The sequence below is a fragment of the Diadema antillarum genome, unplaced genomic scaffold (genome assembly GCF_040938485.1).
Source record: "Diadema antillarum isolate AM-2024a unplaced genomic scaffold, OU_Dant_1.0 seq00001708_RagTag, whole genome shotgun sequence".
NCBI lineage: Eukaryota > Metazoa > Echinodermata > Echinoidea > Diadematoida > Diadematidae > Diadema > Diadema antillarum.
In genome coordinates, this window is record NW_027272398.1 from 193,370 (window position 1) to 215,706 (window position 22,337).

Below are 22,337 nucleotides of genomic sequence, written 5' to 3' on the forward strand. Positions count from 1 at the left end.
TTCAATTCTGCGAAAAAGGCATTTCTGAACATTGATTGTCATTTCTAGTAATCATACACCAGTTCGTGCCCCAGACCCATCACAATGTGCAAATAAGGGCTACTACCTCTGACTAATACTCAGTAGGCTACTATAGATTATCATAGACATACCCCTCAGGTCCACTGCAGCATCGGTTGTAATTTTGGTGAGGAGTATGTCTTTCACAACACAATCAACAAACTTGAGCCAAACAAAATCACCTTGCCATTGCTCTAGCACTGTTTGAGATTTGACGTGCATTCTCTCATTGTTATATCACATTCATATCTAATTGCAGCAAAATATGTACTAGTAGTTGATGAGGCACGTCATTTGTATGCCGACATCTTTATACTTCTGACCGACACATTTCACTGGCATCTACCTCTGCAGTCAGCCAATTACTGGTACATTTGTACATAAATTCACTCACAAATTTCATCCCAAGACTACAGGGCAGAATCAAAGTGGTAGTATGGTGGAATGATAAAGGTTCATGGTTAGTAGTTCTGCCATGCTGTAGAATTTGTTCCAACATAACAAACACTGGGTATGCTCACTTCCTCATGGTTTCAGGAATAACCCTCTCTGTCCCAGGGGCTGTGGACAGTGTGTACAACGCTATGGGGTTTTCTGTGCCAATTGGGACTTGGAGCACAGAAAGGGTTGAGGGAAGAACTCTCACACATGTAGAATGGCAGCTGTCTTTACATGATGATGGACTCTCCCCGGATGCTGCCCTGCTACCTGAAGGATGAGATGAATTCCTCTGTGAGGAACTGTTCCTTGCCATCGTCGTGGAGGACACAGGTCACTTCCGATGACCCCGGGGCCCTCTCCAGCATGTAGGCCACCCTGAAACCACACAAGGAGGGGAATGTATTAGAGGGCAGTGACGGATGTACAATGTATGTGTGGCAAGTACACAACAAACACACACTATATGCGTGCATTATACAAATACTCGATCTATTGTAGTTGTGTTACGATTGTTTGGTCGTATGGTTCATACGATTAGTTAACCTTGCTTGCCAATTTGTATATCACTGTATATATGTTTAGTAGGTATAGACTATTTTATATACATCATTGTAATATATCACAAACATGTATTCTTTGTTATTGTAATGACCATATCTTGTATTTATGTGTTGTACTGTCATACCCCGGAATGGGGTCGGAAGAGTCAATAAAATCTATACTAATCTATACTAATCTATACACAGACAGAATTACACACATAAATACATTACATTTGTACATGATACTATCATATCACATAAATCATCTTTACTGAGTAGTTCTCATGACTCGATTCACATATGACAAGTCTAAACCATGTTGCTCTGTGATTTGATTTGTAAAGTGGATGTTATAAATACCTTAGTTAAAGGTCCTGTTTACCTTTGGGAACAGTGATTTTAAAAAATGTTCAAAATATCACATTTGATGCATATGAGTAGGTCTGTTGCATCACAAAACATCCTATCATATAAAATTTTGTCAATAAAGCCTAAAATATAAGGAGATATCAGTATTTTTCTCATTAAAACCATAACTGGAGACGGTTTAGTCTGAAAACATTTTTATTATAATCATTGTTCACATTTTGTGTATTTAACAATACCAAAGATACTCAACATCAATTTTACAGATTCATATTTTTACAGTGGTTGTTTCTATCCCAAACTCCCATTTTAGAACTATCATAAAGCACTACTGCTGGGTTTTTGTTTTATCTGCAAATGGTAAATTATGCCTTTAAGCCTCAGTACACATTTGGTAATATCACATGGATGGCCAGTGGTCAACTGCTGATTGCAGATGGGGGGGGGGGGGGGGGGGGGGGGTTTCAAGGGTCAATAGTTATCCCTCCTGCTTTAACAGGAAGAATCCTTGGTCAGGACCTACAAAATGTCATGGGCTGTGTTGTGTATTTTTGTTTTATCTTTGATTATTTTTCTTCTTTTTTTAAAGAGGCAAAAAACTTCCATGGCCCCTGTAATATTCTCTCATAGGCAGAACATACTTTGAGAAGTTTTCCCATATATAACAAATAATGACTTTATAATGATTTAGAGATATCATGAGTCCCAAGATGCAACTGAGAGACTCATAATCTCCATCCAGTCTACTTCCATCAGCTTTTAAAAGACAAAATGCAGTGAAACTTTTGTGTGACTGGCAAAATTTGTCCCTTACATTGCAGCAATCTCAGTTGCACAAACTTACTTGAAGGTACAGCAAAATTATGCACATGCAAAAATGCCAATTGTAACTTTTTGCAGTATTTATACTGTTTTTGCCTAAAATACTGTAGGTTTCATGGATATGCTGTTTCTTCCAAATTGCAACTTTTTGCAGTATTTATACTGTTTTTGCCTAAAATACTGTAGGTTTCATGGATATGCGGTTTCTTCCAAATTGCATCATAACACCAGTCTTTTGTGAGAAGGGTAAAAATACTATTTTTTCACCAAAAATACATTTTTCAGCTATCAGAATACTGCATTGCCATTTAAAAGGCTGGCATCTATGCATATATATGTATAGGAACCTATGGAACATACTGTAAAACCAGAAATTTTCATGTGCATGTAACTTTCATGAACACTGCAAGGAGCCATGATTTGTGAAAGTAAAATTCACATGAAAGTTTTTGTGGTTGGCAATTTACAAAAAGTCTCATGCTGTGAAAAAGCCATTGGCTCCAATTCACCAAAGTTTTACTCCGCAAATGTTCCTGGTTTCATAGCACTGGCAACAGTCCTGTTGCTGCTGCTTGATTGACATTTCATAGATTTTTTTTTTTTTTTAATGCAACAAAGTGGTGGCCAATTGTTGACTCTTTCCCTCGTCTTACCTTGGGTCATCAATTCTAACAATTTTTTTTGATGTAAGAGAGCAGTTGGTCAGCAAAGTTGAAGCAAACTGCACCATCCCAAGCTCCCTGTGGGTAAAATGAGACCAGACAACAACAACAAAGTGAAAATCGGCTTATTACATGAAATTCACTATTTCTTTATTATCTATCTGGTGTTTAATGAACTGATACCAATACTGTTATACTACTGGTATGAGTAGGTGGGTGGGGAAACTTCATCAGGTTAGCACAATGCTCTTTGTGATGAATGAATGAAGCAAAATCTTTGACATGTGTGGGTTGTGACTCTCTCTGACTCGGGATCTCCATTTAATGTACTACCCAAAGGACAAAGCCTTTTGCCTCTCAAATACCAGAGGGAACGGTATGAGAACACGCAACACTGCTCAGCTAGACTTCATGGGAATTGAACCCTGTTCATTTGATTTTGAGGCAGAGTGCTACCAACTGAGCCACATCACATGGCAATGGCGGATCCAGAGGGGGGCGCAATCGGCGCACGCCCCCCCCCCCTTTTATTTTTCATTAAAAACAAAAGAAATAATAAAAGATAAAAATGAAATGAAACCCGGAAGTGGCACCAGAAATATTAGTTGCGCCCCCCTCCTTTACAGAATTCCTGGATCCGCCCCTGGAGGGTGCACATCAGTGTGCTGTAGGATTTGGAGAGTGTGTGCAAGACAGCATCTCATTACTATAATTCAAACTCACACGAGCACTGCTGGGCATGTCAAACGTCCTAAATGACTCCAGACGATGCACCACACCATCATCATCTCGGAAGCCACAGATAACCTCAGGGATGCCCACAAGAAAGGACTGTGCCCACCATTTAATCAGCTTGAATCTGTGTTGAAAGAAGAGAAGGAAAGGATATATAACGCATAAACGTCTTAATAACATGCAGAAAATAAAAACCATGTTGAATAGATAAGATCTGTTTCCTAGCATATATTACAATTTTTTTTTTTTTTTTTTTGTGTTCAAATCATTCCCAATATGATTTTACAGCATTCAGAGATGATGATGTTACAATATGTCACCCAAATATTGTTTTCTCATGAAACATACTGGAACTTGCCATTGTCCTTTACATCTCAGGCCACTGTGTGGGGTTGGTTGTTAGTTTGCCAGTTTGTTTTAGCTGTTTGTTGGTTAAGGGGTTCTCTGTGTTTGTTCGTTTGTTTTGTTTTTGTTTTGTTTTTAACAAGAAAGACAATAATTGTGTAGTAGTGTTATCATATTTTCAGAGTGCTGATATAGACATACTTATATTTTGACATCCTGGTATTACAAATAATGTACAGTGTATGTATACTTATACAAATGATAAATGATTATACAATCAGTCCCACATATGTGGATGTAAAACTACCACCATCACTGATATCCTCCTACCTGTAGAAGTTCCTCTCATTGTTGTGGGTGTACCATATTCTAGATGTCTTGAGCTCCACATAGTTTGCTGGTGGCTTGGCACCAGGTCGGTTGATTCTACAGTCCACCTCTCCACTGTAGATCAATGAGTGAGAGCCCAGCCTGGTCTGAATCACAGAACAGAACGCTTCGTTGCTGTTCACAGGCTTTGAGGTATCAACAGAGGCTGTCTTTCCATCATCTGTGGGATAATTGAAATCACACTCATCCTGAATGTAAGCTTTCAGCCATAATGCATATGCTGTTGATGTTAGCTTACAGAGGTTTGCTCTCGCCAAAATAACCCTACTAAAAAGACTTGATAATTAATGTTCGGTGCATAGAGTCACTTCTCTGTGGCTTGAAAAGTGTTTTAATTAGAGTACATCATCATTGGAATTTACAAATGATACCCATAACAACATACTACACTACTTTGTACTCATTATGTCACAGGATTTTATTCAGTATTCTATCAAGAATTGACTGATTATCAAATTAGCACACACTGATATACTGGGCTGGCAATATTAAATTTTCATAATTAGGGAGACTTTTATATTCTCTAAAATTTTCAAGAGAGCCTCCCTGCAAAAATATGCAACTCTGGGTCTAATGTTTCAAACAAGGAACATTACACATGAAAAAGAGAAGAAGAGGAAAATAGATACCCTCAGAAGTGAGAACTGAAAACAATGATAAGTATTATTCATCATGTTTCTATTCAGAATGATGATCAATATCACATAATTTAAATCCACATTTAAGAATCAGTTTTTGTCTTGGTATTGTGCTTTATAAAAAAAAACTAGGCTTTATTATTTTATGTAAAAAAGAATAAAGCCATTTAGGGGCCATAGCACAATGCCAATGTTCCAGTGTTGTTGATTTTTTGTTATTTCTGTAGACGTTCGCATACAATTTGGTACCGTACATTACTTTCTTGTTGCTGAATTGTAGAAAAGAACTGAATTACCACTTGTCACATACTGCTCAAACTTGTATCCCCAGTACGACATTTCATTTTCCTTCTCCGACATCTCTTTGCGCCGCCTCCTGTTTTCTTCCGTCTCCACTTCGCTGATGTAGTATGTGCCATTGAAAAGGGTCACAGCCATGGCCCAACCCTCCCGATTCTCGTACGGGGTGCAGAGGAACTTGGTCATGTGACCTCTCCACATGACAAAGGCAGCCTTTAACCTGGCAAGAAAAGCGGGGGGGGGGGGGGGGGGGGGGGGGGGGGCGGCAATTAGTGATGCAACTTCATATTGATAGAACTACATTGTCGGGTCTAAATATGTATATTCAATCTTTTTTTTCGAAGCACTTCCATTTGATACCAAGACCCAGGTTTGTTTGTCTGTCTGTTTTTAATTCTGGACTTCTTTAAAAGATGCATGCACAGTATATTGGCAGATGTGGGGCTGCCAACTCTCACAAAATTCACCCAATTGTAACCGTAGTACTCTGATACACAAACTCTCATGCTGAATCCCCTCAAGAAAAAAAAGAAAAGAGAAAAAAGATAGAAAATAAAGTCCCCAACTCATCGATAAATTCCACATATTCAATATGTCCAAGCCCAAATGTTCATGATTTTTTTTCAACAGGCACACCCACCTTGTGTAGAGATGTGCTAAATTCAAAATCATGACTAAGATGTACCAGACTGCACCATTTGATGATGTAATAACTAAAAGTAAAATACAGTACCGGTATTACCTCTCTCCACCCTCCTCCCCTCCCTCCCCCCACCCCATCACCCCCTCTGCTCCTCCATCTTAGGGTCTCACTCCAAACTCTCACTCAAGGTTGGCAGCCCTGCAATTAACTGCAGGTGCTCACGCTCTCCAAGTGCTGCTACTCATTTTATACCAACCAGGAAGTCCTATACGGTACCTTTCATTTTGTCCTTCCTCATTTGTCTTTTCCTCTGCACCTGATGTTTCTTGGATTCTCTTCGCGTGGATATCACACTCCTCTTCCTCAGCATCCAAGTTGTCAGATTGTTCAGTCGTTCTTTATCATCATCATCTCTCTTGATGAATTCCTTGTAACCCTTTCTCAGGTCAAAGTGAGTCTTCCTGGGGTCCTTTGGAGGAGTGTAGACTTTGAGGAGTCTTGCATCGCAATGCACATGGCGGGCTTCATCCAGGGAGAAGTGGCCAATTTCAGTTGGCTCCCGAAAGAATGGGAAGCGAGACTGAAACCTGTGGATGGGCTTGACTGGGAAAGGTTTGATTGGTACTTTCTTGTCTTTGATGGCCGGGCGATCATCTGCATCTTGAAGTTTCTGCTTCTTTGGTGGGGACTTCGAATCCTGTTCTCTCTCCTCTTCTTGGTGCTTCCGTTTATGTTTCTGCCTTTCTTGAGCATGTTCACCTGTTTTATTGACAATGGTTGCCATCCTTTTATAATCTCACAAATCAATTTTCTGCTGTCCTGCCTTACTGGCCCCTTAATTCTTATGATCTGGGTAGTAAATTGGGCCTGGCCTACTGGCAGTACAGAACTAACACCCTAACTGCACAGTAAATATACAACTGCACTGGATGAGAATGGGGAATACCCAGAACTATAAAACCCGACCACACACGCCACGGCCACGCCATCCATCCCGTCGCGAACCAGGCGCCATTCTCACACGCTAGCACTGTTCATCACTGAACTAGCGCTGCCATCAACCATCCATGCCAAAGTAGAGGGGGAGTACAAAATAAAGTAGACGACGCGACGTGACGCGTTTACATCGACTACCGCTCCGAAGACACACGAGTCATACCACCCCTCACTTGCGCATGTGAAGACCATGGGGCCTTTCATGGTTTTCCTGTGTGCAGCAGTCTAGAACACTTGTTTCCATGTATGTGCTGATATTATTCTAGAGACCTGGTAAGTAACAGTAACACCCCTTTCCGTTTTGTGAAAGAACTGGCTTCGCTGCCAATGGCCAACGAGATGATTCGACTTTAAACTTTCCTTTAGCCCCATCTATTACTTATTATGTAAGGATCACAGAAGATCGTAACTATACGAGCGCGAGCGACTCCTGCCCTGTATAGTCTAGTCTAGTGTAATTTTATCGTAGTTTGTACATGATGTGTATATGTGTGTGTGTGTAAGAGAGACCATCATTGGCATCATTGCAAATAGTTTTGTTAATTCATGGTTTAGCCAATTTGAGTGAAGTAAAGGTTGCAAAGCGAGGACAAGATATTCATAATAAACGGGACGCAAAATAACATGTTAAAAATCGTTACGTTAGTACAATTGCGAATTGGTAATTTAATTTAAAACTTAATGGTAGCATCGTCGTGAGATGATTGATTCAAATTTACCGTAGTAACATTAATAATTTTGCTGATTGATATTTGATGTAGTAGACACAATATTGGGAGTTTTTAATACCGGTACCTAATTAAATAGGGGTCTAATAGTATATAGAGTAAAATATCCCGTTTGCGGCAGTTTAAGCATTGTGAAGGGGTTTTCCAACTTGTAAACAAATCAGGCAAATTATTTTCAACCATTTCATATATCATAGACAAGATTATTCATTAACGCAATTGTTTTCATAAAAGAAATTTACCATTGACCAACGCAGTTTTCATGATTTACCAGGGCAAAACCCGGCACAATTTTCGCCGATAAGGGCGATATGCGACGTAGTATTTCTGCTTGCGGCACGATGTACAATCCCTATGCAATACGCGCGTGCTCCGCGATCTTTAGCTGAACACCTTCACATGTCTCGCGAACACTGCGTAAGCGCCAATTCCAGGGGTCGCACTTAATTTTTTTTTTTTAACTAGCCAGGCGGACTACTTAGAATCAATTTTGACACTGAAGCAATATTTTGGCTAGCCAGACGGACTAGTAACTTCAGAATTTTATGATTTTTAGCTAGTCCGACGTGATTTCGGGTGGCCAATGGCCAGCGGACCATCGCCAATTTCGAACCCTGAATTCCCATTGTGAAAGCACGTGAAAATAGCGGGCGCACATGCATTGGCCGCAAACAAGATCGCAATTCTGGCGGTGTTGTTGATGTCTTTCTCGTGTTTTTCTGAATTTTTTCGATGGTAACATCCACTTTCCGAACAAAAATGGCGGCCCACATCGGCTCGCGAAAGTTCTATTTTATGTGAGGATATGTTTTCAAAATCCATGAGCATCGGGAAAACGACAAAAAATCAAGTTTCCTGGACCATTATTTCTTAATTGTTATGTTAAGAAGTACATTGTACCAAAAATTGGCATAACCGTGATATAGTCCCCACCTCGGGTATAACGTCACCGGTGGGGACTAATAGAATCCCAACAGCTACCTTGCACACAACTGTACATGTACATATCTCCTTGTGCTGCGCTTGTCTGCTCTCGTCTTGATTGGTCACCTCAACGCGCACGGGAGTTCTGTCTTCACCAAAGACGCTTTGGTCTTCACACTCTGTTTTATCTCGGTGTATCTCCGTCTATTATGGTCGTGATATAGTCCCCACTCTATGGACACTGTGTGCGAATTACACGGTGATGGGGACGATTTCACGACCATAGAGTAGCTCCTCCCTCTGTTATGCTCGTGATATAGTCCCCACACAACGATAAACTGTGCGTGTTTCGAATGGAGATGGGGATTATTCCAACAGTATTATACTCGTGATATAGTCCCCCCTCCACAGGGAACCAGTTGCGTTATATATGGCAGTGGGGACAATTTCCACAAGGTTTATCTTGCTTGGATTTATCGGACAAATGATTGCTTTGTTGTTGGTGTTGTTGTTGTTTTTGTGTGACTTTCTCGAAGTTCGAATTGCCTCTCGTCAATCATTTTACTTGTCATTTTCCTTTTCTATGTTCTACCGATTTTTGTTTACATAATATTGTGACTTCAATTTTTTTTTCTTCTTTACACGTTTAGAGCATTGTACCGGATTCCTCTTTGAGTGGAAGAATGAGAGAGAGAGAGTGAGAGAGAGGGAGAGAGAGGGAGAGAGAGAGAGAGAGGGAGAAAAAAAAAACAACCCCTGACTCAATTACCGCCAGAATACTACACTGAACAATGTGATGAAAACAAGTAGCCTATAATATATTTTTAGCAGAACAAAAGGAAAGAAAATGTTTCAATTACCCTATAACAATTAAGAATTCGGTTGGCCCGTCCGAGGCATGCAAGCGCAAGTTGGGTGCGTGCGTCGTTGTATTTATATAGATTTATGATGATGATAATGATGATGATGATGATGATCATGCAATGTCATTGCTATTGCTGTAGTATTATGTCAGTTAAATGCATTTTCCGTATTTTCTCTTTACTTTGATGCAATTTTTAGTTATTTTTTTATAGATGTTATTACATTTTTGAATAAACGGAAAACTACTTTGAATTTTAAGGCTTTGATGTGGGTCGATTCAGCTATTCTATTTCTTTATTCATTTCTTATTCATTTATTATCTCATTCATTTAGTCATAATTTTCGCTGCAGTTTGTGTACAAAACAGATTTTATGTTATGCAGTATTGTGTTCTACGTGTGTTCCGTACCTCTAGTTAAAAAGAAAAAAAAAATGTAACAATCAAGGCATAATGTTGAGAGGCCTTTGTCCAAAGCAAACGATTTTCTTATTGATAACGGTCTCCCCCACTTGCATACTTCACATATTATTTCACATGATTATGTATTTGTCATGTGAAATTTTGTTTGCGTTTTCATGATTTCACTAGAAAATTAATTAAAATGCAACTATGTAATTAAATGCAAATCCCAAATCAAATGCAGGTGTATGAAATCACAACTCATTTGCCTTTAAAGACAACTCTAGAAATAAAAAAAAAAAAAATCGCTGTATTCAAACGCAAGAGCGTTGCAGAGATGTACGGTTTTCATACAAAACTATAGAAACTGCGTTTAAAACCATCCCTGAACATATACGGAAGTCCGTTATTGTTGAAAAGACTTGCATTGTTTTTGTTTTATTTACTAATTACTACTATAAAAACTGCATTTAAAACCATCTCTGAACATCTATGTTATACGGAAGTGCGTTATTGTTGAAAAGACTTCCATTGGTTTTTTTTTTTTTAATCAAAATAAATGCAAGTCCATCAAATCACACGAAACGCTGTACTAGTATTTCAACGGAAGAGCACAGCCGCCAGAGAAGACTTGCGATTTTGTACGAAACTATAGAAACTGCGTTTAAACGCATCTCAAACATCAACGGAAGTGCGTTATTGTTGAAAAAACTTGTATTAATTGTTTTTTTTATTTCGTACGCAAAATTAAAAATCAAGATCCATTCTAAAAATCAAATGCAAGTCCATCAAATCACACGGAACGTCAAGGCTTGCGTTTGGATTCATATACGAAACTATGTGTAGGAAACTCAGTTAAACTCAATTGCGTTCAAACGCAACTGTCCATATTATGCAAGTCCATCAAACCACACGCAACGCTGTATTTAAAACGCAATTTAAGCGTTGCAGAATCTCGGACTTGCAGTTTTTGTACAAAACTAATAAAACTCTATGCGGAAGTGCGTTATACATTGTTGAAAAGACTTGCATTATTTTTTTTTTTTTTTAATTTCGTAATGGCTACAGGAACTTTCGCCGTGACCGAACTTAATCTGCACTAGCACGGGAAAGAAATCGCAACATTTACACATTTCAAACTACCGAAACGCATGCTGCTTCCTGAAATGTCAATAAAGAAAAGGTAGCAAGTTATTGTTACAGTTCGCTATGCCGAAGGTTTAAATCTCAGTCCAAAGTTATTAGTCCGACAAAGGAAAGATGTTTGTTTTTACGAACTAGTAATCCGAAAGTTGTCGTTTTCAGATTAACAAACTTGACTTTTGTTTTTTTATTTCAGACGGGCCTGCACCGTACAGCGCGGTTAAATGTTGCGAATCGGAGCGCGAGAACAATTCATTTTCCGAGTATGGCAATAGAAATTTATAGGCAAAACAAATATGGCGACTTAAGGAAGGAAAATCACACATATTATTTCAACTCAGTCGGCACTGAAAAATTATCTCGACAGAATCATACGAATTCACACGCATATCTTCGCAGCAACGCAATGAATATAAATCGCAATGGTACAATTTTGCAATTTGGGGAATTTGTGTTTGATTTTTCAAATCAAGTTTAAAACGTAGTGTCTAGAAACGGGCACAGGTTTCCGATCTCGTTCTCTCCAAATCTCTCTAGAGATTTTGGAATTGTACGTTGTCGTCACTAATCCACGCGAGATTTATGCATGAACTAAAACATTATTGTTGCTAATGTCAGTATAGGCATGTTTTGGCGGCAAAAGGAAGGAGAAAGATTTTTCAAATCAAGTTTAAAGGGACTGTACAGTACTGGTAGAGGTAGGGATTCATGTTTTGAACATTCCTAAGTGAGATAATGAAAAGCCTCTTATGAAATATGAAAGAGCATGTAATTTTAAGAAGGATTCAACATTTATTTCATGAAAATTGGTTTTCAAATGGCTGAGATATCCAAAAAAGTGCTAATAATAAAAGGCGACATGCCCCAACTTTATTAGTATCTCTTTGTTTCACCTTGTTTTTGGATATCTCAGCCATTTCAAAACCGATTTTCATCGAATAAACTTTTGATACCTCTTAGAACCGCATGCTCTTTGACATCTCATAGAGTGGTTTCTGAATACCTCACAAAACGGTAAAAGCTAAATCTTCACCTCGACCAGAACTGTACACACCCTTTAAAACGTAAAGTGTCTAGAAACGGGCACAGGTTTCCGATCTCGTTCTCTCCAAATCTCTCTAGAGATTTTGGAATTGTACGTTGTCGTCACTAATCCACGCGAGATTTATGCATGAACTAAAACATTATTGTTGCTAATGTCAGTATAGGCATGTTTTGGCGGCAAAAGGAAGGAGAAAGATTTTTCAAATCAAGTTTAAAACGTAAAGTGTCTAGAAACGGGCACAGGTTTCCGATCCCGTTCTCTCAAAATCTCTCGAGAGATTTTGGAATTGTACGTTGTCGTCACTAATCCACGCGAGATTTATGCATGAACTAAAACATTATTGTTGCTAATGTCGGTATAGCCATGTTTTGGCGGCAAAAGGAAGGAGAGAGATTTGAGTAGCGATCCGCATTAGGCATCGTGGAAATTGTCCCCACTGACATACATAACGCAGCCGGTTCGCCGTGGAGGGGGGACCATATCACGAGTATATATACTGTTGGAATAATCCCCACCTCCATTCAAAACACGCACAGTTCGTCGTTGTGTGGGGACTATATCACGAGCATAACAGAGGGGGAGTGGCTACTCTATGGTCGTGAAATTGTCCCCACCACGTGTAATTCGCACGCAGTTTCCCATAGAGTGGGGACTATATCACGACCATATAATAGAGGGAGATACACGGAGATACGCAGTACTGTATGCAGAGTGTGTGTGTCACTTTAGTGTGGGTTGTCTCACGGCTATTGACCAATCATGACGTCAGTTGCGTCAAAATCCGCAAGACTGGTACAGCTAGCTGTACACACTACCCAATACGTGCTACACTCCCAACTAGGTAGGTACTAGGTGGGATTGTAATAGTCCCCAACGGAGAGGTGGGGACTATATCACGATTATGCCAGAAAATTCCACTTTCGTCAGAGATCGTGCCCATTTTATCGCTTGGTTTTTGTTGATTGCTAGTGTGTTAGTATACGTGTAGTGTGCATGTAACAGTGCAATGCTGTGTTTAGCGGTATATTACCGTGTATGTTGTACCTGCCTCGAACGGCTGCACGGCCGCTTACTGCCGCAGTTACTCTAGACTATTACTATGAGCTGGTTATTTTCAGGGGAGAAGTAAAAATTATATATCCTCATCCGCCTGTCCGGCATCCCCATTTTGTGTCCGAAATTTTCTGTAAAAAGTTTAAATTTATGCTCATGGTTTTGAACATTATCATGACATGACATTTCTTCTGATCATTTATGAAGTAGAAGGAGTTCCTTTAAACATCCCATAGAATTGTACTTTTTTGCTCTAATCCAACCCTCTGAAAGAGGGCAACACTTTTGATGAGGTTAAATACGAATTGGTCATGGTATTTTTACACTGTGGGAGGAACATGATAGCTTAGTACAATGTATATAACCCTTATACTAGGATTCCAGAATTCACATACAGTGCACTCCCGTTATAACGAAATGCTCGGGACCGGCAGTTTTCTTTCGTTATAATGAAATTTCGTTATAACCGAACAAATACATTATATAACGAAAACAAGGTACCACGTATGTTTGCTGAATACTATATACTGGAAAGCTATGTGAAATGTGATGGGATAACTGTATTACAATAATAAACGCAAGTTCCCCTCAGAAACTGTGCGTGACACAAGGAGCGAACACACAGTGGTGTGAAGCGTTCACCCATGCAGAGACGCTATAAATGCTTGTTCCGCTACGTATTTTCGAAAGCAATTCGCATTTCGTTGTAATGGAGCACATTTCTTTTGTTTTTCTTTGTCTGTGGCGCTCGGAAAAGACTTCGTTATAACGGAAATTTCGCTATAACTGTGTTCGTTATAAGCAAATTCTGTACCATAGACTTTAATGGTGATAATTTTGGGACCAGATGATTTACTTCGTTATAACGAAATTTCGTTATAACCGTGTTCGTTGTAACGGGAGTGCACTGTACTCAACTTACTGGCACCGTAGAATTCTGGAATCATCTGGCTCTATAGACCTCATTTTTTCATTCATTGATTTTCATTATGTATCTTTGATTTGTTTTATCTTTCATATCATATGGTTGCAGTGAAAAATGGCATCACTTGGCAGACTCCTGTTACAGACAACATCAAGACTGGCAAGAGAGAAGAGTATAATTCACTCTGGGAAATACTCCTTGTACACATTCAGAAAGCAGTATCAACTTGCCTCACAGGTAAGTGAAAGACTTCTTGAACAAATGATAAATACATACACTGTATGTCTCAATTATGGGGTCACCAGCCTTTATCCCGTTAACATTAACGCAAGGAAGTGGTCATAAACAGATTCTATTTCATTGTACTTGTAGTTCGGCACCACCAGTATGCCTTCCTTCACTCTAGATTGTGTATGTGTTTGAAAAGACAAAATGGAGCCTGTTCTTAGAGTATTTTTATAGGCAATGAATCCAAATCTCAGAAGACCACACAGTTTGTTACAAAAATGTAAAGGGATTTGTATTATGTTCCATCAACAAATAGTAAATCAACAAAGAGTAATATCCAAGGTACTTTTTAAACATTAAAACATTGAATACCCAGTGTACATTATTTGTGCTGGTTATGAACTTTGTATGTCTCAATAAAAACTATCAATCCATTCTTTTCCTAATATAATCTTAAAGGGAGTTTTCATTGAGATGGAGAAGGTTGGAAGATAAGATGATTTTGATATTCTGCTGAAATTTGTTAAGTGTACTTTCATTATCGCATCTGTGGTGTCTTTCACACTAGGTCAGTGGAATCTCATCAATTCACACATGCACACATTGTCGTCAAGAAAACGACATTCCTACTGGAGCTGGCATCTCCCGCTTGCAGCGGAACGCCCTTGTTCTGTCCAAGTCGCTCTTTGAGGAGGGCTCACAGCAGACGAGGAACAAGGAAGCCTTCAAGGACATCGTGCAGACTTTTACTGAGCTGGACAAGAGACGCAGGGGCCATGTCCAGTTCATTGAGACTGCCTTGAGGTACATGAAGCTGTTTGGAGTGGAGAAGGACATTGATGCATACAATCGCCTCCTGGACGTCTTCCCCAAGGACAAATATGTGGCACGCAATGCCTATCAGAGTATGTTTAACCATTATCCCGAGCAACAGACATGTGGCATCAAAGTTTTGCAGCAGATGGAGGATAATGGTAAGGGATCACCTTGAGTTGAGGGTGGTATAGTCATGAAAAATATCAGGGAATAGGAGACTGTGTGTTGCTGAAACATATTTTCAGGGTTTATTAGTGCCCACTTTTTAAGTCTGCATAGTGTTGATGTATAATTTCCCAAAACATTCCTATGGAAAATCTGTCAAACTTATACAGTCTGTAATTGTAAAAGACTTGAAAAACAAAAATGTTTCCTGTTAGATAATCTATCAAGTGTTGGAATTGTAGTCGACAGTATTAATTTAAACTATTTTAAACATTTTCCTGTATTGCTTGTGTGTGTGTCTTCTACAATTAAACCAAATGTACAAAGTGAATGAGTAAAAGCGTGTCACTTGTGTGCAAAAAGAGTACGGAATCCATTACACAGAAGATGTTTGCTCACCCAATTGGCTTTAAATGTAGCCTGGTACAGTTTGTGTTGATAATGCACATTGTTTCAATGAACTTTAATAGTCATGATTATTATGATATAACAAACAGTCATTATGGACTAACTCTCTTTTGTGTACTGGTATTCCAAAGCATTAAATGTTTTCTCACTTTTGTTCCATGTCTCACCTTGCTCATTGCTTTTGGTTCTCACGATTGTCCACATATTCTATTTAATACTTCCAATTCTATTTTCTGATGACAAGTTGCACTTCAGTTATTTTTTTCCTATAAAACTTCTGTTCCAGCTGTTTTGCCAAATAATGAAACAAAGGAAATCCTGATCAGCGTTTTTGGCAAGAAGGCACACCCTGTCAGGAAGTACCAGCGCCTCATGTACTGGTTCCCCAAGTTCCGCAACATCAACCCCTTCCCCCTACCAAAGGAGATGCCCACTGACCCCATCAAACTCTGTGAACTGGGCCTAAAGAGGATATCAGAATATGAAGCAAACTTCTCAGTCTTCAGTGTAAGTGTTCTTTTCTGGGAGTCCTTCCTTTTGGACCATTTTCATTTAGACTTTGTTGTGCAGTGCACTGTCAAAACACAGTCTCAGAATGATTATCTGCACCACAGGAAATTTAATCTAGAGTCCTGCAATGTGGACAGGAGTTTAAGTCCTATTGAATTGGCTAAAGTATAAGTAGGGCTCACATTCAGTAAACTGTGTCTCAATCGTAATGTGTATAGTATGATGCCATCTGTTTGATGGATGGAGGGAAGAGTGCATCACACATAAATTATGTGTTGCATTGTGTGTGCACCAAATAATGAAATTATCCAACTGGCCACTGTTCTGTATGTCCCTGTGTGTTCATGCGCAATGTGTTGCCATTTTTAGCATTTATCAAGTTGCAAGTCACATTACCAATAATTAATACGGTTTCATTCAGCAATGGTATGCGCATCATGTAGAGGTGTCATTTTGTAATTGTATTTGGGAAATTATTTTGTTGCCTCAGGCGGATGGATCTCTTGAGATGTCGGTCACCAGGAAAGACCACGACTTTTCAGAGTTCCAGGGCCGGGACTTCATAGCCAGCGTGCAGAGTCCAGACCAGCAGGAGGAGCTGGCTCAGCACCAGGTCTACCGACCACTCTTTGTGGAAGGGCCCTACACTCTGTGGCTCCGGACCCACAAGCAGACTTACTATGTGTTGAGGGCCGACCCACTAGACCTATATGACCCCATATATGACAGAGGTAGGAAGTACAGTCAAACTCGGATACCTCGACGTCGGATAAGCCGAATATCACTTACCTCGGGGGCAAAATGAAAGTCCCGATTGTTCCTATGGAGTTTCCGTGTATTAAAATTCGCGTAGCTCGAAAAAGATAACTCGAAGTTCGGTTACCTCGAAGGGAAATCCAATGTCCCGATCTTAATTAACTTATTGTTTTTCCCAGCATGTTGCTCGAATCGAAATTGCAAACATCACTCAGCATCTCCGATTAAGCGCGCGTGGACAGCGAAGACATGTCCAAATGTTTTCACACTCGATTGTAAATATTCTGAGACCGGAACAATCGCGCGCCCAAGAAGAAATACCCGATACACAGCTGACAAGGAAAATCCCCAACACCACACGTACATGGTATGCACATAGCACCCGTGCCAATGGAGTGCTTTACGATAGAGCACTACGCGCTGCCCCATCATTTGCTTTTCTTTAACCACTGTGTTTTGATTTTTGATCGAGACAGTCATACCGTGCGCGTAGATTTCTCAACCGTCGGGGCGCACCTGCTTACGTTGACAGTTATATCTTTGCCATTAATCACGCTCCACTGTCAAAACATCAATCTCCCTCGTAGTGCCTTTTCTTAAACTATTTTTTTTTGCCTTTCACGAAGTTTACTTCCCCGAGAACGCAAGCACTGAAACTTTTTTTCCAGCAATGCGATTATGAAAATCTGGAAGTATAGGCCGATCACAATGAAGAATAGAATACACAGGGCTCCGCACTAAGTTTTATCGGGCCACCAATATCATTGATTTTTATTTTCTGGTGGTCGAAAGTAAAATCTGGTGACCAAAAAAAAAAATCAGGAAAAACATTAGAAAAACTAAATCGGTCCTACTAAATATAGACAAATTAATATTAATCATTATTGAAGTGATACAGATGCCCATGTCTAAAACAAATTAATAGAAAATTCAATCATCTTACTCTGTGTTTAAACATTTGACAAATAGGTGTAGAGATTATTATAAAAGTTGATGCCCATATATTGAGGAGGTTAAAACTTACGTTTGAAATGAGAAAATGGGAGGATTTGCTGACATTTGTTAGCATCCGACATTTGTTTTAGCATTGTAAAAAGCCAAAAGTTACCGTTATTCATTTTTGAATGTAAAAGCAAACAACCGACATTCATTTTAGAATCTTACGGAGCTGAATACTATCCTAATCCATTTCCAAACGTGAAAGCAAACATCCGCTATTTGTTTTAGCATCTAACTGAGCGGATTAATACCATTAATCATTTCCAAATGATAAAGCAACAATCTGTTATTTATTTTTGCATCGTACGGAGCAGAATATTACCGTTATTCATTTCAAACATCCGACATTTATTTCATCATCGAACGGAGCCGAATGTTACTGCTGTCCACTTCCGAAAGTGAAATGAATCATCTGACAATTATTTTATCATCGCACGGAGCCGAATGTTACTGTTTTTCATTTTTGAACGTCAAGGCAGACATCAGACATTTTGGACCATGAAAAGTATAGCTGAATGTTAGTGATATTTATTTCGAAATGTACCGTAGCAAATATCCAATATTTTTTTTTTATCATCGTATGGGGCAGAATGTTACTGCTGTTCACTTCCAAATATGCCAAACGTAAAAGCAATCATTCGACATGTATTTTAGCATCTTCCGGAGCTGAATGCTATTGACATTTACTTTCGAACGTAAAAGCACACATCCGGCATTTATTTTATCAGCGTACGGAGTTGAATATTATTGTTATTCACTTCAGAACATCAAGCAAACATTCAACATTTATTTTAGCATCTTCCGGAGCTAAATGTTATTGCAATTTAGTTTCGAGCGTAAAAGCAAACATCCAGCATTTATTTCATCATTGTCAGGAGTTGAATATTATTGTTACTCTTTTCCGAACGTCAAAGCAAACATCAAACATCAATTTTACCATTAAACGCAGCTGAATGTTACTGTTATTCATTTCGAAATTTAAAAGCAAACATCATACAGTTATTTTAGCATCATATAGACATGATGGAGCAGAATATTACTGCTATTTTCTTTCGAACATAAAAACGATCATCTGACATCTATTTTAGCATCTTCCGGAGCCGAATGCTATTGCTATTTACTTGCGAAAGTATAAGGAAACATCCGACATTTATTTAACCATCGTACGGAGTTGAATGTTATTGTTTTTCTTTTCCGAACGTCATAGCAAAAATTAGACATTTATTTCAGCGTCTTCCGGAGCCGAATGTTATCCTTATTCATTTCCGAACGCAAAACCAAATATCTAACATTAGTTTTAGCACCATACGGAGCTGAGTCTTATCGTTATTCATTTCCAAAAGTATGAGCAAACATTCGACATTTATTTTAGTATCATACCGAGTCGAATATTACCGTCATTCATTTCCACAATTAAACGCAAACCTCTGACCTTTATTTTAGCATCTTACGTAGCCGATTGTTACCGCTGTTCATTTTCAAAAGTAAAGGCAAACATCCGACTTTTTTTTTCTTTTTTTGGTGGCGCGATCGGGCCACCAAAATCTTTATTTCAGAAATTTTGATTTCATTTCCGATTTTCACTCACTTCATTCATATAAAAGTTGATTCAATTCAAATTGACAAGCATGCAAATAATCAATAGGCACTATAACAGACACCATGTTGAACATCGATAAACGTCGAACATCGATAAACATTGGATAAGTCGAAGAAAATTCGACGTACGCGTACCTCGAAATTCGCGTACGTCGAACCATTTTCTTCAGTCCCGACGAATTCGAGGTATCCGAGTTTGACTGTAGCTGCCAAAATTCAAACACTCATTGGAATTAACTGACTGCATTGTAATTTTTGGTGTGATATTTTCATTGGCGTGGAATCATTTATTACTGATTATTCAGAATTTTATCTTAACAATCCAACTACAGGAAGTAGCAAAGATGACCCACTTTTTTTAGAAACAAGGAAGGTTCATCTCCTGTGTTGCTCTTATAAATTCACAAGAGGAAGGAAGGAAGCGACCCCTCCCCCCAAAAAAAACAAAAACAAAAACAAAAAAAATGTAAATTTTTGTCTTGAAGTGCAGAATAAGTGAAACAAAATTAAGTTTGAGATACGTGAGGTTGACAAAATTTGCAATTTTAAGCTTGTTGTTCAATGAAAAAAGAATAAAGCATGTTCAAGAACCTGTCTATGGCGGCCACCTGTCTATAACTTCCACTTATTTCATCTCCGTTGGGTGACTGCTATAGACAGGTTTGACTGTATTAGAATGAATGAAGGTTACTTTTGTGGAAAATCCTTTGCATTTAAAAGTGTCCATGTGTGAAAAAGAGCCTGTATACCAGGTAGATATTATGTTTTTAGGTATGAAGTATTAAGTACATATACATAAAGTACAATTTTTGTATTGAGTCTTTGTTTTTTCCATGTCTTTTATCTTCTTTCTCAAGGTGAGTTGCCTCCAGCCCCAATGGAAGGCAATGTGTATGCTCTCTGCATGACAAATAATGGCTCCATGGAAACCCTCAACGAGTGGGTCAGGAAGCTTCAGGAGAGCAACCCGCATCTGGCCAGGCTCAACGTCATCTTCAACCTCTTTGACCAGAAAGGAGATGGAGCCGAATCAGAGACGGTGCATCACATAGGAGAAGGCACGAAGATGCTGGAGAGTTGATGACGGCATTCTCCATGGCAACCAGAGTTTGCAGGGATTGCAATAAAAGTTGTATGCCCCTCACCACTGGGGGCGCTGTAATGGTTTTGTCATGTGACAGAATCATCTGGCTCTAGGTTTCTTGTTATAGTGTACCAAAGTGTGACTTTATAGACACTCATCACCATGGAAACTGGTTCTAAACAACCTCATGAAGCCCAAACATCTGTGAACACGAAGGTTGCTAGCTCTGCTTGTACCTGGTTCCAAACTACTGCCCAGAGCCTTGTGCAAGGCTATCTTCTTTGGAGCCAGCACTGAGCTATAACAAAAGACTGTAACATCATTACTGTGGTGCTCTATAGGGTATGCCTCTTTCTTCGATGAGAAATGAGCATCCAGGAAGTAGTCATAATAAAAGAATGTGTATTGATATAACCAGCCATGATAACAGCAGATGAATGTGTTTTCACACTGTCTGGATTTACATCATAGACAGTGATGTTGGCAGCTCTCTTGGTGTAAAAGTCAATGGCCTAACGGCCAAAGTGACACTGTTGTACTAATGGTGTATCAAGCAGTTGGGGAAAAAAAATCAAGGTTTTCAAATGCCATCATGTGGTGTGTATATGCCACCCCGCCCCTGATTTAGTGACATAATGATTTGATGACATTATTTGACACATTTGACAGCATGACTGAATTACCCCTAAAACTAAAAACAGGAACAAAGTTCTCAAATGCCCTCATGCAGTGAATGTGACTGAATTGCCCAATCTTACTGATGTAGAACCATGTAATTACTGTTAATTAAAACATGTTAAGGGAGTTTTCATTGAATAGTGTACATCACCCTCACAATAAGATCCAAGCTTGACTGGTAAAATCTGTGTAAAAATATCAGATTTGTTCTTATATTCATCTTTGATAGAAGATTTTCATGTCTGTCCAAACAGTTTGTTGAGGTTTGGTAGCCGCTATCATGCGTAGTGGCATTATACAATATCCATGTAACTGTGTTCTGGGTTAAAGCAGGGACTACTTAATCATGTATCTCATGCCAAACGCAGGGGAATAACTCGCTAGTCCAGAAAATAATATGATTTCTTTGGTGATTAACAATATTATGTAATTTGCTGGACCATGACATGAATGCGAGTTTGTTATATTTTGAGTTCATTGTGGTAAATCTTCGATGTTCTAATTCAGAGTGGAAATCTTCAAAGTTCTGATGGAATTGTGGTTGTGACAATAGGACCTAACCACAATGGTGGCAAATTCCACACATCCAGAGAATGACTTAACACTCCTGCTTCTGAGTAGACCTACTAGACTTATTATTACCAATACGTGTGTACTTTGGTTGTCTTCATCATTAAACTTATTTATAATAGATAACTTGATTAGTATAAAAAAGCATGCTATAAATGATGTCTATTTCTTTATCTGTGTAAACATACACTAATTTATGAAAACATAGGCATGCTGGAACAGTGACTTACATTATTTGCACAGTGAACCATTACTGTCTTTGGTATTTGTGGGTTGAAGTGGTCAAAAATATATTTTCTTTTTGAACTACCATGTTGCGTGTACATGGAAAACACAACTTTGGACAGAGCTAGAAATCTGATAAAATACTGTAATACATGTTCAGGTGAAGCCTTTTTATATCAAGATGGTCAGGACTGCATGTGTTTCCTTGTTAAAACAAAATCTTGTTAAAAATAGGTAAAGTAAGTGCAGGAAATACTAGAGTAATGGCAGTCTTACT

General features: G+C 38.9%; 1 protein-coding gene and 1 pseudogene across 1 annotated transcript; one reads left to right on the forward strand and one right to left on the reverse strand.

Moving 5' to 3' along the window:
• Nucleotides 1–389: 389 nt before the first annotated feature.
• Nucleotides 390–6,917, reverse strand: LOC139711822 (decapping and exoribonuclease protein-like; annotated as a pseudogene).
• A 7,219-nt stretch (nucleotides 6,918–14,136) lies between these two features.
• On the forward strand, nucleotides 14,137–20,584 carry LOC139711832 (evolutionarily conserved signaling intermediate in Toll pathway, mitochondrial-like). The gene is made up of 5 exons (XM_071623681.1): nucleotides 14,137–14,259; nucleotides 14,819–15,224; nucleotides 15,926–16,146; nucleotides 16,640–16,880; nucleotides 20,361–20,584. Exons 1-5 carry the CDS (start codon nucleotides 14,137–14,139, stop codon nucleotides 20,582–20,584), a joined length of 1,215 nt encoding a protein of 404 aa, XP_071479782.1.
• The last annotated feature ends 1,753 nt before the right edge of the window (nucleotides 20,585–22,337 follow it).